At 57.9% G+C, this 17796-nt stretch overlaps 1 protein-coding gene across 1 annotated transcript in view; it reads right to left on the minus strand.

The window, feature by feature from the left end:
• Positions 1–3050: 3050 nt before the first annotated feature.
• MID2 (midline 2) overlaps positions 3051–17796 on the minus strand; it is a 112926-nt gene continuing 98180 nt past the window's right edge. Inside the window, exons 8-10 of the mRNA XM_075106445.1 lie at positions 15544–15705; positions 6626–6833; positions 3051–3677 (exon numbers count right to left, since the gene is read on the minus strand). Of these exons, the coding sequence (XP_074962546.1) occupies positions 3275–3677; positions 6626–6833; positions 15544–15705 (773 nt within the window). The 3' untranslated portion in view covers positions 3051–3274. The remainder of the gene's footprint in view (positions 3678–6625; positions 6834–15543; positions 15706–17796) is intronic.

Raw genomic sequence — 17796 nt, forward strand, 5'->3', positions numbered from 1 at the left:
GGGGCCTTGCCAGCCATGGCTCAGCTGGGCTGGCTTCTCAGCGCCAGCCTGAGGTCTGGTATGTAAAGGCCGCCTCTTCCGTGCTGTCGATTTATTGCTACACCTGTGACTCGGTAACCCTGAGGTTTGTGGTCTGCGTTTTGTCAGAGGGTTGGAGAACACCAACTGTGATGGCCAAAGAGATCATCCCAGGACCAGGGACGTCACAGACTGCACAAGCTCCGCCACACACAGACATATCCAGTAACGTATATATATTATATTATATTTTTTTATATATATATATATACACATTAACAAAGAATTTGCAAAAAAAGAAACCAACAAAAAAAGGGAAAAAACATAACAGGAAGAACAACCCTCCCCCAAAACAAAACCAAGACAATTATGTTACATATGGAAGAGGAGAGCCTGACGGGCCACACGGCAACCAGTTCACCACGTCGCAAGTCTATACAGTGGAGTCACCAGGAGCGGGGGCCAGCGGCAGCACCCAGCCCCGCGGGAAGCCCCGGCCCCACCATGGCCCCTCCACCCGTGTCCTGCCCCTCCCCAGGGGCCGTGGGAAATGTGTTCATTCATAACCCAGGGTTGCGGAGCCTGCAGGGGCTCGGATTGGATGAAACTACTGCTGTGTCATCGTCATACACCAGGCAGTTTTAACCAATGGGGTCTCTCGCTCATGGGCTGGGGGCATCATTCACAGAGCAGGGACCAGGGATGGGGCAGCTTCTCCCATCCTCCCAGTAACACTCAGGTGGGTTTTGCGTTTCCAAAACCAGGAGAGGGGAAACGCGGGTGACTCGGAAAGGGCTCCCATCCCCAGAACCGCCCGCTCGGGGTGCGGGGTCCCCTGGGCACCAGCCACGTGAGCTCCCCGCTTCGTCCGCCTGCCTGGCCCGGGGTACGAGACGTGTGCAGTGGGGTAGGGGGATCCCACCGCGATTAGTGCAATTTCATCAGGTGCAAATGTCACATTAATGGCTCGTGTGCTCTGAGTCCTCTAGCAATAAGCCAGTCAAAGCGGTGCCGGCGGAAAGCTTGGCACCTGCGCTGCAAATGCTAAAATCCATCTCCAGTGCTTGGCCTCTGTTTGAGGTTGACACATTATGAGCAGCCCCAGACGGGACCGGCACACAGGGAAAAGACTTTAATGACAGCCCCATGCGGTTCTCAAAAAAAAAAAAAATCCCACTGAAAATGGCAACGTATCCTCTTAAAATTAATTGTGTTCGTGTGCTTAGCTGTGGGGAATGGCAGATGCGACCGTACTGCATCCCCACCCAATGCTCTTGCATGCTGGGGCCAGAAGAAGCAAATAAAACCGCTCTGTCTGCTCGGGAGGGATGCAGCGCCCGCCACGAGCCCCTGCCAAGCACCCCGGGAAAGCAGCCTGGATCAGAGGCAAAATCGCCCTCAGCTTGGCAGCGCAGGCAGCAGAACCCTTCCCTGCAGGTGACGTGTGCTCCCTTCCCGCAGCGGCAGACAGCCAGCCACCAACAATGTCAGCCAGGTAAAGCGGAGGGGTGCTGTGCTGAGAAACAGGCTCTTTTTATACACGCTCTGCCTGGACAAAGCTATCGCCTGGCAGCTGCCCCTGCCAGACTTAACAAGGGTCCCCCAGGCTGGGTCACTGGCGGGGAGCACCCACCTTTGGACGGGGCCAACTGGCTCCAGCGGGATCAGCCAGCCTCTCCTGCAGCCCTGTGAGACAAGCGCCGAAGTGCTGTCACCCTGTCTGAACCGGCCACCTACCCCTCCAAGGCTGGGCTCTGAGGTAGTTCCCTATCAGCAAGGTCCAAAATAAGACAGGAAAAGGCCGGCTAGGAGGTCTCGGCCTGACGGTCCCTGTGCGATGCCACCAAGGCATCTGACAGCACCACATCCAGAGGAGAAAAAGGAGTTTTCAAACACCACGGACCGAAGCTCAAGCACCAGCTCGCCTCGGGCCAGCGTGCTGCCGGAGCCCCCCACCCCGGGCATCCCCGCCGCGCCGCACCGCCTGCCCGGACAGTGCCAGGACCCTGCTGCAGGTGCCCGCATTGCGTGTTCGCTCCCTGCGATGCAGGGACCGGCGTGCCCGGCCCAGCCCCTCCTGGCTTTTGAGCAAACTTGGGAACTGAAGCTTGGCCAGGGGACTTGGTGTTTGTGGCTACTGGGAGCACTGGTGGCAGCCGAAGAGCTCCCAGTAACCAGGGGCCGGAGGCCCTGGGACGGATTCAGTCCTTTGCCACAGAGCAAACAGGACGGCTCCACGCTCACACCACCATGGTGGAGAGCAAACCGAGAACCAAGATTTGGGGCTGTAAATTGAAATTTTGGGTCACAAAGCACAGAGATGGTCTTTGGGCAGGGTTTGACCATCTGCTCAGCACGGGGAGACGTGTTTTTTTCTGCAGGGACGCCAGACATGAAACTAACAGAGGTCTACGCGGAGACGCACGTGGCGGGGCACAGCCGGCCGGACCCTGCGTTGGGAAGGAGCATCTGCCAAACCTCTGTGCCGGGGGCGAGAGCTCCTCGGCTTGCTCCTTAGGGGTGGGGGCCTCCCTGACTCCTGGTGAGCTCCTGGAGGAGGAGACACGGTGGGCTGGGGGTCCGCAGCTGGCTGCCCTCCGCCGTGGGACTGCAAAGCCAGCCAGGCGCAGGGAGCGCTGCCCTCGCTCTGCAGCCCATCTGCCACACAACCAGCGTCGGCGCTCACCAAGCGCAAGGGGTGCATGCAGTTATCTACCCCGCCAGAGAAGCTGCCAAACTTCAGCCAAACAGAAAGTCCTCCCCAGCAAATGATGCTCAGGTGCCACCTGGCTCTCAGGACAAGCTACCAGTGGGCTCTGGAAAGCCAATCCCTCCTGTTCCAACCTGCACCTTGCGGGGACGCGCGAGACGTCCCCCTGGCCGCGGCAGCGTCTCAGAAGGGCACCCGAAAACCCGCCCCAGCCTTTCCAGCCCCCAAAAGAAGACAAAGCCATCCAGGTGACAATCCGCTTCGGGAGAGATCGGAGCACGCCACCAAGGAGTTGCACAAGCCGCACTCGCACACAAGCGGAGCTCGCCAACAGGAGTTTATTTTCAGCCACGGTTAGAGGTTCTTCCTCCTTCCCCTTAAAAAACCATGGCGCTGCATGTGGGAAGGTGCTCGCCTGCTGGAGCGTCACGGCGGCTCGCGGCTCTCCGGCACAGCTGCCGGCAGGCTCCCGGCGGCCGGCTCGGAGCGCCAGCACCCGCCAGCATCGCTGGTGCCACCGCGGGGCACGGGCAGGGCTGGGGCAGCCTAGTGACAGGCTTTCATCCCTGATACGTATGGGGACTCCTGGGGCCTGCAGTTACACTCCTGCTGCTCTGGGTAATCTATGAAGTCTGGGGCGGGCAGACCCGAGAGGATCATCAAGGATTTGTTCCAGATGGTGAAGGTTGGACACACCGGTAGGACGAAGGAGACTTCGAATGTGTGCAGGTGGAGGGAGTTGGCTGGGTCATAGAAGGAGAGCGCATTGTTGTCGTAATCCAGGAGGATGCCGAGGCGCTTCATCTGTGGGTGGACCTCCACCAGCATCTCCTTGTTGTTGTGCCTCACCACGAAGTTGTTGTTGCAGCGGGAGAAGACCCAAGACGAGGAGTTCTTCCCGATCCACTCGTTCTTGGGGGCTGACTTGTAAGCCACGCCGATGGCGTACCTGCAAGAGCGGAGAAGCTTTGCTTAGCGACCTTCAGCCTTGGCACAGGACAAAGTCCAGCCCCGATGGCTGCCGGCACCCCGTGCTTTAAAAGTCTGCCTGACTGTGGAAGCAGCACGGCAACAGCTTTATGCAACTGAAAAGCCGCTTGCAGAGGCTGGGCTGGGGAAAAGCATCACTCCCTCCCCATACAGCCTCCTGCTGCCAGGCGGGGCGAGAGGCAGAGGAAGCAGTTCAGCAGGAACCGTCCATTTTAGCCCCACTGTGCTGCACAAGCAGCTTTAACAACGCAGCAGCTTGATAACGCTGCTGTCATGCCTCCTGGCTCAGCTCAGCAGCAGAGGCTTTCTGGGGATCTGCCTGGTAGGGGCTTTCTCATCATAAACCCCAATTGTTTCACTTCTGAGCGTGCTTTGTGCGAGGGCATTTTTCATCCCGGGGGTGGATGGGAGGCTGAGCCCGATGGGAGCGAACGCTGGGAGCGGTTTCTGAGCTGGGGCTGCTGCTGTGCTTGCTCCTTGAGCCCCCCCTTCCCCAGCAGAGACTGGAGATGGGCACAGCCAGAAACCAGAGCCGGCTCTCCGGGTCAAGGGAGAGTAGTTTTCTCCATTAACAACAGCCGAGCACCAGCTCCGGTGTTCTGCCTCCGGCAGCAGCCACAAGCACGGGGTTCAGGGAGAGGCATGAAGTGACACCCCTCTCCTCCAAACCCCCAGGACAAAGAGCTCTGGATCCTCTCCCCCCGCCACTGCGGAGCGGAGCTGCCAGCCCACTGCGAGACCCTCCCTCCTGGCTACGCCCCTGGGAGAAGAGCATCACTTCTCTGAAGCTGGTGGCCATGAGTTAGGGGGCATGAAGAGAGTGTGGGCCACGTCTCTTTGGGTTTGACCGCTGCCACTCTCTGTTCTCAAAAGCCCTGCGGTCACTTGGAAGAACCAGCAAGCTTTGGTCAAGAGCGACCGGCTGGGGAGAGCAGGGTGGGGGAGGAGGGCAAAAACAGGCGGTGATCCATTCCCCAGACCGGGCTGGTGTGCACCGTGGCCCTTGCGGGTCTCTCGGAGGAGCTGTGTTTTACAGCAGCACCCCAACACCAGCTCCTCCTCGGCTGGAGCTCCTGGAGACGCACGTGGGTTTCTAGGACGAGCCGAGCCCTCGCTACACCCCACGAAGGAGGCAGAACACGAACAGCACTGGCACCATTAACCCCTGGGAAAGTATCGCCCTGCTGGCAGCGACGACACCGGGATGGGGTGAAGCGGGGAAGGGCCGCTGGTGTCGGTGCGGCTGAGGTGTGGGGGACCAGGAGGTGGCACTGAAGGCTGCTGAGAGCTGCAGGTCCCACTCCGCCTGCGACCAAAGCATCCTTGCTATGCGCCTCACCAGGACACAGGGCCCTGGGGCTCGCTCTGAGTCACAGCCACAGCCAACTCAATTAGCTGCCTTCGAGCACACGGCCGTGCCCCGAACGCACGCCTCTGCAGAGCCCAAGGAGCTGCTGTATATTTGAAAGCTATTTCCTCCTCTGAAGGTCTTGCAGTATTCAGTCATCAGCAAAACAACACCTGGAACAGATCCCTTTCTAAGAAACGGCTCCAGATATAATTATTGCTTGAGAAACAACTGACAAACCAAGCTGCTGAAGTCAGAAATGGCTTTTTAACGAAGGGTGCACTATGTTGCATCCCTGATTCATCCCCTCTGCTGCTGCCTGTGTGCATTTTGCAGGCAGGGGCTTGAGCTTGAGGGCAAGTCTGGGCTGGGGGCACCTGCTGAGGTGCAGTGAGGAGGTGCTACGGGGTCAAGGGTGCTCCTTGCCGCAACTGAGAGCGAGAAGCTGTACTGGGGGCAGTGCTTCTGTGCAAGCAGCTCTAACAAGGGCGCTGGGGAGAAGTGGGACTAAAGCAATCCTCATCCTTGCTGTCCCGGGCAATGCTGCCTTCATCTGCCCCGGAGCACAGGGAGGCTTCGCTCTCACCCTCCCACCCCCGCAGCATCCGCCTGTGGAGCCTGGACCAGAGAACCTCAGCTGAGAGCAATCACTGTAGAGGAGGCGCTGCATCCCGGGCCGCCGTGCTCCACCACGCCTGGTGGCCTTCAGCAGATGCCAGGGTGGCCCGAGGCCGGGACAAAGCTCAGCATTCCTGCCGGTGGGAGGGAGACACAGACTCGCCCTCCCTCGAGAGAAGCAGCTCGTGGCAGCGAAGGTGGCCTCTCCCGAGGCAGAGGCGCGTGGCAGCAGCGCCAGGCGATGGAGAACAAACAGTGAGTGAAGCATCAGCCCCTGCTTTGCCCCAGTAGCCCCTTTGCCATCACAGGGCAAAGATGTACATCGATACGAGTAGGGGGACCCGCTGCTTGGGATGGTTTCTCCTGCCAGCCTGCAACATGGGGGTACGAATACAGGGTGAAATAGAGTGAAGCAGGCATGGGGCAGGCTCCCCCTGAGCTGCCTGCCCTCACAGGGACACCTCAGTGTCTCACCAGGCCTTTACAAACCTCCTCTGGAGACATCCCTGTCTCCTCTGCTTGGCCATGGCCCCGCTCTGCTTAGCCTTCCAGCTCAGACTTCATAACCATGTCTGGCCTAGCTAAGTGGGACCTTGCATGAGGCAGCCCAAGGGAGGGCACTGCACATGGGAAAAAGAGCAGATTTAAAGCTCCAGGGTGAGATTTGAGCCCTGGCAGGCATTAACAGTTCAGCAGGTGAGGGGAATGGAGAGACAAGCTCCACCTTGCAGCCTGCCTGGATCAGACCCAAAAGCTTCTGGCAGAGAGGAGAAACTCATAAACCTCTCGAAAGCCACAGCCACCCAGATTTAGGGTCTCGACCACCTGCCCATGAGCAGCTCTGCCAAAACCCTGGCCTTCAACCTTAGTGGGTCTCACAACATCTCTGGGGAAGTATGAGGGCCTCTAGAAGAGGGAGGGAAGACCGCAGTGCTGCCTACCAGGTTGAGGATCCCACCACCACCTCCCAGTAGTGGCAGCCGCTGTCAATGAAGACGTTGCCTGCCGCACCGTAGCACCCTGTCCCGCTGAACCTCTCCGGTGTGTGGCTCTTCTTCAAGGAGCTCTCGTCCTTCTCCATCTGCAGTCCATCATTGGAGATCTTCAACTTCTTGTGAGCCATCTTGGGGTCCAGCTTAAAAGGCTGACCTGTTAGGAGAAGACACAAGGATTAGGATTTGTTTGTTACTGTCATCGTGAAGGCAGAACTGGCAGGAAATGTCTGCCCCAGGCTGTTTGGACATCCTCCACGAGCCAAAGGTTCCCCACCAGCCAAGGACACTAGACTGTAGATGCCCAGCAAGACTCTGAGGCACGTCCACGTGCCTTGTGCGCCTATTGTCACGGGCTGATCCGTCAGCTGTCGATCCCTGGGCTGCTCCCGTGCCCCCGGTGCCTGCAGCGGCCTCCCCAGCCCTGCTGGAAGGAGAAGGCAAGTCACTGCTGCCCACGCCTGCAAGGAGACCACCACCCCGGGCACCGCCAGCGAGATGGAGCAGGGACGAGAGCGGCACCTGCACTGTGGCCTCATTCCCCAGCCTGGGAACCACTCACCTTCCTGGGCCAAGCAGAGGGACAGGAGATGGACCTCCGGAGGGAGAGCTCCCCGTTCCCGGAGGGTGCCGACCTGAGAGCAGCCAGGCCGGGCAGCACGGCATGCCGGGCAGGGCTGTGTCACCCTGGCAGGGATCCTGAAGTGAAGGGCTGGAGAATGTCGAGGGTCTCCTTATTGCACATTACCCCCTTCAAATGCCTCATTCTCCACCAGAGCGACTCCCTTTTGCTCTCTGTTTATGGTGTAAAATGCTGCGGCAGGAGCAGGGGAGTGTTTCCAGGTAATGGAAATGGCACTGAAGATGCCATCGAGATGCACTGCAAACCAAACCTACGCAGGGCTTGCAGCCTGAATTCCTGAACAGATCCATACTCTATTAGCAGTAATGAGAGTTATACGAGCACAGGGGAGGGAGAACAGACCCTTAAGTGCTGCTATAACGATACCAAATCACAGAAGTGGCATTGCAGCACCGAGCACACCCCCGAATCCCCGTCAGCAGCTGACACAGACTGCTCCCCGTAGCACGCAGGCTGCTAGTACGTGTTAGAGGAAGCACGCCCGAGGTTTTCCAGCGCTTCTCCACTGCCAGACAAGGTCTCACCTCTCAGAGAAGACAGTCTGGGCTGTGCACGTGGTGGTGGAAGCGAACCGAAGGCGCCGGGTCCAGCCCGTGTCTCACGGAGGCTGGAGGGGAGGTGTGAGCACACGGGCCAGCCGGCGCCCGCCTGCCCCGGGGCTTCCTCCGCAATTAACAGAGTGGCGTTTGATGGCTTTTTCAGATCTCTAATGCTGGCTTGAAACCCAATTGCAAATCCTTTGTAATATCACCAGCACACACAAAGCCAAACTGTTTCCTAACTGACACGCACTGCCTGTCCTGCTGGCTTTGATAAAACCCTCCTGAAGGCCCGCGAGCCCAGGGCAACATCTGCCCTCCCTCGTGTCAATAAACACCGCCTCTTTGGGGGCACCAGCTCTGCAACATAAGCAACAGAGAGTGCTAAGGATTCTTCTGGAAGGCTCCCGTTTTTGGTGCCACGCAAACCAGCCCTCGCTGGCTGAGTCCAGGTCTTGTGCGTGCAGGGACACAGGCGTGGATGGGGGGGGTCAGACAAATACTTGCAGACTTCTTCGGTATGGAGGGTTGGAGGATTTGGTACATCCCCTGCTTGGGCTGCTGGTGGGCAGCCCTGCCAGTGATGCCCAGGCTGATGCCCAGCCCCTGAACCCCCCACCGTCCTGCCAGAGCGGCTCTTCTGAGCCAGGCTCAGCTTTTTGTGGGGTGGGAAGAATTCACAATCCCTTTTACCTCAATGGTTTTTTTTCTCCTGTAATAACTTAGGGTCATTTTAAGACCAGGTGTGGAAAGGAGAAGCCAGAAGGCTGCGTTTTGAGAAGGTGGAAACAAAGCCCTCCGTTTCGGGGTGGTGAGGGGAGGGAGCCAGTGTGCTGGGGAGCCTCTTTGCTCCCTGCTCCAGCATTTTCCAGTCACTCTCTCTGCTCTCGGTTCAGGACAGACTTCAGCTACTCTATACAGCACCATTTATTTTGTGTGGCTAAACGAGTTTGCCCAGCCGTGAGGATCTCCTGGTCCATCCCCATGTGGTCTCAGGCTTCAGGCACGGGCCGTGCCTCTGTTGACAAGCGCAGGAGCATCCCCAGGGGTGCTGAGGGCTGGTGACCCACCCTTTCTGGCTGCTGCTGCAAAAGAAAACCTACTGTGGGAAACCGCTGCTCCGGCCCCTCACCCCTCTACGGGGCGTAGGGCACCCATCCCCAGGGGAGCGGCGGCAGGAGCCCTGCGGAGCCCGCGGGCACTGCGCTGCCGGGGAGGGGCTGCGTGTGGGGTCCCGCGAGAGCGGCGGGTTTTCCTACGGACGGTAAAGCAGGGGTGGAAGTTGTGCACCAAACATTTCTGCAATACTCTGGTTTAGGAGCGCTGCTGGCAAAGCGCGATTGATGAGGGCACGGAGCCTGGCCAGGGACGCGGGGGAGCTCATGGCCCCTCACTGCTGGCACCAGTGGGGACCCCACCGGGGCGTGGGGCCACGCGTTAAGGACTGCTGCATAATGCAGGAATAGCAGGCGTAAAATTAAGTTGCACATGCAATTTAATTCTGGTGCTTTTTAAACCCTGTGCTCTCAGCTCTGCAAATTTAACGGTGGGTGGTTGTGTTTTTTTTTTCCCCAAGAGGTTTCGCCATCTGTAATTCCCTATTTTTTTCCTAACAGGAACTGCCAAGTGGAGTCCTGATATATGATCAGCTGCATGTGAACCCACATCAACAGCGCAGTCGAGCTAGAGCAGCTGCTGAGCAGCAGCGACAGTGATCTCCTCTCCACGAGACAGAAAAAAATCCTCCGTGCTCTGCCCCAGCTCACATCGCTGCAGGAGAGACGTGTGAAATGATGGGGCTGCATCCAGCTCTGGCTCTCCAGGTGACCCCGCGCGGTGCAGGGCCCGCCGCACCAGGGCCCTTGACGCAGCTCTGGTGATAGATCTGCTGCCAAACCGTGTCCTCCTGCAGCGGGGGCTCCTTCTTGGGCCGGCACCACTCCCACGCTCTGTGCACGGCTAGGAGGACAGCCCTGCCCGCGCTCCTCCTCGGGGCTGGCAGGGATGTGACAGCACCGCGACGTAGGTTGTGCAGCAGCTCGGCCAAACCCGGGCGATCGCCCCGGCACCCCCTCATCGCCCGCTTCCAAGGCACAGACTTCATCTGACCACCTTATTTTTCAGTTATTTCCCCCTAGAAGCCCCCAGACTATCCCCGTTTTTGCAAACAAAACACTAAGTTTCTGCAAAGAAGCAAACTGAATTCTAGTGGTTTTTGTTGCTATGCGTTTTCATGCAAGCTACAGTAAAGAGCACATAGATACCGGGTAGGATTTCTACAGGGAGTCATCTAGCTTAGCACAAAGCAAACTGAATACGGCAGCTGCAACAAAACACCTTAAATAACTGCAAACAACTTAAAAACCAGGCTTTGGCGCCCAGCGCGGCCCCTGGCCTGGCTCAGGGGATGGTGCTGCGCTGCACAACGAGCCGTGCCCTCCTGCAGGCTCCCGTCTTCGGCAAGGGACACCCAGTCCTGGCGAGGAGAAATGCCCGTGCCGACGCTACGCAGCGAGGGCGGCTGCAAGCCGGCGCCAGGAGCCCTTGCCAACGGCCGGCGGCGTTGGCTACGGCAAGGCCGGGGGGCTTCCAGGTGCCACCCCGTAATGCAGCTCATCCGCGCTGCGCTCTGACGCCTGATGGTAGCTCGGGTAGGTTTTCCTGGGAGCCCAATTTGCTGGATAATTCAGTTGAGAGGCCTGAAAGTAAAGCTGCAAATTGGGAGTGACCCGCCCCCTCCTTTCCTCTGGCTATTTTAATATTTCTGTAGCTATCTTTTTTCCGGCAGTAATGTAAAGAGACAAGCTCTGAGGAAGGGAGGTATAAAAATACTCGGCTCCGTCGGGAGCGACAGTCGCAGCCCTTTCATGAAGACGACCACTGTTTAAGGTCGGTGTGAACAACTGGAACCCGACCCTTGTCGCTGGTTTGTGCGGGCACATCCTGGCCCAAGGGCTCGAGCAGTAGCTGCGGACAGTGTGCTGCGATGGGCAAGATAGGAGCTGAAAAGCACACAGGCTGGGTTGCAAAACCTTGCTCGGGACAGAGGGCATTTCCGAGGACGCAGCCGGGTGCCTGCTCTGACCCCCCTTCCCAAAATACCACCCTGGCGCCAGGAAACAACACAGATCTCACAGACCCTCAGTGGTCCCAAACCCAGCTGCCTCAAATGCCCGGCGTGCGAACCCAGCTGGGTCCTCTGCATTTGTGGCTGCCTGCACCATGCACCCCAAACGATGCCGGGCTGCACAAGGCGGGTTATGGGAAGATGCTGGAGGATTCATGACTTGAGGAGAGCATGGCTGGGAGAAGCAGAGGGCCCCTGATGCAGGGCGGGTAGCGGCAGCGGGGCTGAGCCGCCAAGGGAGAGCCCAGCCAGGCGAGGGGGCTGCCCACAGCTGCGGGGTGCTCGCCAGCGCCCAGCTGCACCTCCGTCCTGCGGGCAGCACAACCCAGAGGTGCAGGGAGAGGAGAGCGCTGTGTTTTTCCACAGTCAAGGGAAGACAAAGCAAGAGAACAGAATTGCTTGGTGCTGCTGGGCTGGGGGGAGATGCCAGTGTGCTGGCCGGGCTCCCGCCACAGGACAGACACAGCTCTGCACTGTTTTCTGGCGGGGCTTCGACTGCACAAGACAGAGATGGGCAGAGCAGCCTCCACATACCCGCTCCCTGCCCAAAGCCTCCATCATCCTTCCCTGTGCTCCCAGGTTACTGCACCTCTCAGGCCGCCCCAGCGCTGCCTGGCAGAGCTGGGAGTTATGGCGGTGCCTCCCGTCAAGTTTACATTAATGTATATATATCCTGGGCCAGTCACTCAGATAAAAGTTATCTCAGAAATTCAGCTTGCCCGAACATTCCCCATACCCCTTTGCTCGTTTATCCATCCACGGTGCCTCCATGGGGCTTGAGAGCCGTGGGAAACCGGCCAGCTCCAGGGCTGGACACAGCAAGCTGCGCCCCCGGGGTGTTCACCAGCTTCTAACTGCGCTTCCCTTCCCCACGAAGCCTCAGGCGGTGCAGCGTGTGAGCGGCGAGGAGGGCACCTGGCTGGCCTTGGGTGTGCGGGGGCAAAGAGGGCGCAGGGCGCAGCCGACGCTGCCGCTGGCAGAACGTCCAGGGTTAATTAGGCAAGTCAGCGGTGTGCCGGGCACAGGGATGGGCAGAGGGGACGTGCTGGTGGGCAGGAGCCTGCACGACTCCGGCACCTGCCCAGTGTCCCTGGACCTCAGAGGGCTCCTGCCACCCATCGAGAGGAGGAGCAGACGCACCGGCTCCGCGTGCTCCCGCTGGCCCTTGCTCCCTGGAAGAGGTGCACAGGGGAGGGGGGCGTGGAGGCAGGAGCACATGAGGCTCGCTCATCCTGGGTGATCTAATCTAATATTCTTATTCGGTACTCGGCGCGGCCCCTGGCCTGGCTCAGGGGACGGTGCTGCGCTGCACAACGAGCCGTGCCCTCCTGCACGCTGCCGTCTTCGGCAAGGGACACTAATATTTAGTTTTCTAAATTTCTTATTCTAAATAAGAATATTTAGTTTTCTGTCTTCCCAAGCAGTAATTTGTCTGCAAGACAAGGGCTGTTACTGGGGAAGCTACATTGCCAGATTTTCTTTTCTTGACATTTCATGGAAGGAATCAATTATGGTGAAGCTCAACAGGTCTTGCTGACCATGGCAGCTCTGGCATGTCGAAAAAGCCATCCGGAGGGACAGCCGAGGCAGGGCTGCATGTTGGTTTACGTAACAGCTATGGAAACAACTGGACCGAGAGCCCCCAGGAGCCAGAGACAAGCTCTGACCTTCAGCTCACGGATGAGGAGCAGCAAGCCTGCGCCGTTGGGTGGGTCGGAGCAGCGGCCGGTGCCCCGCGGAACGGCAGCTCCCCCCGCACCCCCTCCTCCCGCTGCGAGGGCACGGGCACGGGGCAGAGCAGAGAGGGCAGGCAGCAGGCGACCGCGCCGGGCGGAAAGCATGCTGCGGAGAGAAAGGCAGGGGTGGATATGTGCTGCCGCTCTCAAGAAAGGACCTCCGACCCCGTTGCAGATGCCCACGGAGCCACAGCAATGCACCGCCAGCTCTTCTGTTCTTCCCCTGTGCCCGCAGCAGCAGTGTCCCTGCTCTGACCAGCCATCTCAGATGCCACCCGCGCCTCGTGTTCAGAAGTACCCACGTACAAAACCTGACGGAGCTGTGACCCTGCTGCTGGACTGTCACCCTGGTGCGCAAGCCCTCCGCCAGCTGCCCTGCTGTCACAAGCAAACAGGCTGAAGGCGGCACCTTGCAGAGTGAGCTTGGCGGCAGTGATCACCGTCCTCCCATCAGACATCACCTCGAGGAGGCAAAGCTCCAGGCCTGGAACGCTGAGCTGTCAAGTCGCAGGAAAACTATAAACGCATCCAAATCGATGAATCTTCCAACCATTGCCCTGCTGGGCAGCTCGCTTAGGACCACCCTCCTCCTTGGAAAGCGTCTGCACTAACACGACCCTGTTGTTAACAGGGGCCTCGGAGACTGTCCCCAGGCAGCAAACCCACCCCTCCGGATCAGCCCGACGTTTCAGAGGGGAGGGGGACGTGAGCCACCCCGTACTACACCGGGGGTCTCGGCAAGAGATGCGTACGTCAGGAAGAGACGAAAATGTGAGTGAGAATAAGACCAGTCTGCAATGGTCAAGGCAAGGACTGTAAAAACCACCTTCCCTGCGCTTTATTTACTGCCAGAGCTAGGTCTGTCCCTGTATTCTGGCACTTCCATCCACTTTTGGACACTTGCTAATAAATAAGACCTATTCAGACCCAGACTCAGCAAAGGAAGGTTTCTCTCTGTCACTAAACCAGAACAATTCTCCCCAGCTTTTCTGTTCGGGCAGTTTGGGAATGCAGATTTAGCGCCAGCACTGACAGCACTAATGCTGCGGAAATCAATATGTGTCCTGACACTGACCTTCTGGCGATGAAGGAAACTCCCCAAACATCACTTCAGGAGCAGAAAGAGGGCTGTGAAATATGCTAATTGGCCCGTCTCCTCGTTGAGCTGCTGACATTTCCGCCAAGGTTACGGCAGCTGAAACGCGTGTGCTACCTTCTCATCGCCCGCGTGAGAAGGGGAAAACCCTGCTGCCACATAACGACAAGCGCAGGCAGGAGCAACGGCCAGCGAGGATGTGCTGGGGGTGCAGCACGAAGCAGTGGCGCCTTCAGCCGGCACCACCCCGATCACGGGCAGCTGACCCCCCAAAGGAGCCCTTGTACACGAAGGCTGGCCGCAGAAGGAAATAATAAATATATATTTTTGTTAAACCAAACACCCAGAGGTTTCCCTCAACTCTCTTCCTGGCTGCAGATAAATGCTAAGACAGTGGCAGATAGGGAACGCGTGCCCACGACCGCCGTGCGCCTCCCCCTTCCCATCGCCCGAGCAGGAGGCGCCTGATCGCTTCCTTGGTCATTGGAAGGAGCTCGTGGCCCCCACAAAACGGGGGTCACACACAGCCGCCTGTACAGCGCTTCAGGTGAGGCTTGCTTGAGGTTTTCAAGGCGGGGGAAGCCGCTGCAGGCACGTCCCTGCGGCAAGGGGAGCTCAAAACCTGACTGGGCTCTTATTTGATCTCCTAAATCGAATTCACCTCCGAAGAGGAGCCCTCAGCAGCGCGCTGGCATCTCGGGTGGCTGACTTAGAAACAGCGGCCACAGGAGGGATACATTTTTAATAAACAAGGCAGAATTGGGTTGGCGTTTGCTCCTCGGCAGCTTCCCTCCAGTCCCACTGCTACACTGCCTTTCCTTCGTTTCATTTGGTTTAAAGTCGCGCAAAGAAAATGAGGAGGCGGAGGCGATAAATCATCTTGGATGCCTAAGTCAGGGCAGGAGCGACCGCGACACTGGGAAGGGAAGCACAAGTAAGCACGGAGCAGGCAGCTGCGTGCAGGAGCCTGGAGAGCTGACTTCTTTTCTGCCTCGACATCTCTCGCTGTCTCTCCTGTGGCGTCCCCGGGGCAGCGGGTGCGTACGGCCCCCATGTCTGCTGCGCTTCAGTGGGAAAGGGCCTCCCCCCTCCCACTGCAAACCCGGGAACTCCCTCCTTGCTGAGGCCGGTCTGGTTCTGCTGCCCTCTGAGTTTTAATCGGATCTCACTCTGATTTCCCTAAACATATTTAACCCTCCCTGGGCATCCTCGGGGCGATGTCAAGTGCAACTTCTTTTCTGCTTTGTGTGTGCTACAAAGCCCCATCCACCACCGCACGGACACGTTTCCATCTCCTCATGGCTCCCCAGAATTGCAACTCCCTGTGAGCAAAGCCATGCACAAGCGCACAATTGCCCTGGGACTCCATACATCAGCCCCAAAAAGCCCAGTGAGGTAAAACGACCAAGAAGATGGACTTTTCGTGATCTCCTAAAATGCCAGCTGTCCCAGGGACCCGTAGGGAAGGGTGCTGACAGGAGCAAAGAGCTGATCGGAGCCCCAGGCAGCGTGGGGTAGCAGGGGACCATCCCTCGAGGCAAGGAAGGAGCTGAGACACCAAATAAGATGGGCTTGTTGAATGATTTAAATAAGCTGGGGGTCCCCATCACGCTGCCGGCAGCTGCGGGCTCACAGGGAGTGGCTCAGGCGAACCCGCTGGACTCGAGCGCCGATGAAGCTGCTCTCCCAGCACCCACCAACGCGAGGCGAGCGCCCGGGCACGTACTGTTTGTCTTGAGCCTGGCGGGTTCGCTGTTTCGGCTGCCTGCCTGGTTTATGGCCTTGACGAGGAAGATGTAGCGGGTGCCGCTCTGCAGCCCGTGGACGGTGTAGTGGTTCTGCTTGATGTTGGGGACGATCATCCAGCTGTCCATGGAGTTGTACAGACCTGCAGAATGGGACAGGGGGAAAGATTTATTCACAGGAAAAGACAGAATATGAAGACCATGTGCTGCTAAAGCAGAGCTCACCGACCACGCATCCCTCAGGCTGATTTACCGCCTGCCCATGAGTTAAGAGCACCTGCAGGAAAATTTCCATAGATGATAAACCCCAGCAACTCAAAGAGCCTTTTTTATTATCACAAAGGCAACTCTTGGTAAGGCGAAGCCAGGGGCGGGGTGCTGGCATCTCAAGATGCTGCCGTGGGAAGTGATGGGGAAAGAGGAATTCAGCCGGTGGCACCTTCCGCCGGGGCAGACAGCACGGGCAGCTGCCGGTGCCCGGAGGAAGGTGATGCCCACCTTCATCCCCTTTCATTTCTTCACTCCTGCAGGACAACCCGCCTGCTGCTCTGGAGGCTGCGCTACGCAACGCCAGCAGCAGGAAGGGACAGGTTTGCACCCTAATCCTCCTCCTGCATGATGCTCAGTGCTCTGCGGGGGGAAACATAATCCATGTCCAAATGTTATTTGAAGTAGAAAATAGAAGAGATGAGATACCGATTGCAGCCTACACGCGGAGCTGCGCTCACTGGAGCACTCAGCTTTCAGCCAAGCACTGGTAGGTGTTATCTCCCTGCAGACAAGGACCAGCCTTGGATTCTTCATCAGAAAGGACGTGGCCGAAAGACGATGGTCTGGGAATGATTTGGCCTCCCAAGCAGGTTTCTTTCCCAAAACAAGCAAGAAGGGGTTGGCCTTGAAGACTGAGGACTTCTATCCTTGCCAAAGCTTAAAAAAATCCTTTTTATTGCAGCTTTCGTCATCCATAAAAATATCCCAACTCCTGCCGAGCTCTTGGCTTTAAAGAGAGCATGAAGGTGATGGTTCCACAGGCCAACTGTGTGCTCTTTGAAAAGGTATTTCCTTTCACGGGAAGCCTCCTCATGTTCCTGCTAGGTGAGCCCTAGCGCACTATTTCCAGCGTCTCTTCATGCATGACTTCAGCCAGGACTCAAACGGTTCTCTTCACCCAGACCTGACTGTGTTATTTCAAGTGACAATATATTATTCATTTTCACCTCTGAGATGTTAAGTGATGTTTTCTTTACTCCTTCTATGAAGAGCTACCAAAGACAGCCAAGGAAGCTGCTCGTGACGTGTGCCCCTCTGGGCTTTCTTCCAGAGCTGCCCTTGCTGTTCATCACCATTCATCCACAGCCCCACGTCCCCAGCGCCCGCGCCAAACCCACACAGCCCCCAGAGGCAGGCAGGTGACTAATTCCCAAGCCCCTCGATGGGTTGGCGTCCAAGCCACACGCCCACAGCGGTGTATGGGGGGAGGTGGGAGCCAGACCTTCCCCGAGGGGCCCTGGCACGGCCCCAGGGCGAGGGCACAAGTTGCAGCAGGGCAACTTCTCCTTAGATAAGGAAAAAATTCTTCTAGCTGAGGGTGGGGAAGCATGGGAGCAGGGCCCTGAGCAGCCTGGCAGAGCTCTCGGTCAGCCTGGCTTATGCAGAGCTGGCGCAAGTACCTTCAGGTGTCCCTCCCCACTTAAACAACTCGGTGATACCGGCGTGGTCCATGTTTCCTCCTCAGCTGGCAGGGGCAGGGGAGGTGGGGGCTGGTGGCTACCCAGGAATGGAGCCAAAGAGGGTGCTGGGCTCTCCCAGGCTTTCAGAGAGCAACAGAATTCATGTTGTGGCTGGGGGAGGAGGGGAGAGCTGAGCAGGGGAAGGTAGCTGCTGTAGCACCGGGTACCCGTCGCTAACCTCTGACCAAGAGGAAATAAATCATCTTGTTTTCCAAAATGAGGGCAAAGGCTGCTGGCCAAGGCCAGGGATGCAAGTATTATCCAGCTTTGAAAGTCACAAGCTGTAACTTTCTCTGGCAGCTTCCTGCATATTTTAAAGTGCACTTAGCAGCCTTCCTGTGCCACGACACTGTGCTTCCAGCACTGGTGTCTGACACGTGAGACAAACTGACAGCGGCCCAAAAAGTCCACCCTGAAGCATTTTGTCAGCGCTTCCTACGAGTGCTACTAAGGAAAACCAGGAATAAAGCTTCCTTGCAAGAGCCATGCTGTGGGGGTGCTGCG

Source organism: Phalacrocorax aristotelis, chromosome 11 (assembly GCF_949628215.1).
Source record: "Phalacrocorax aristotelis chromosome 11, bGulAri2.1, whole genome shotgun sequence".
NCBI classification, from domain to species: domain Eukaryota; kingdom Metazoa; phylum Chordata; class Aves; order Suliformes; family Phalacrocoracidae; genus Phalacrocorax; species Phalacrocorax aristotelis.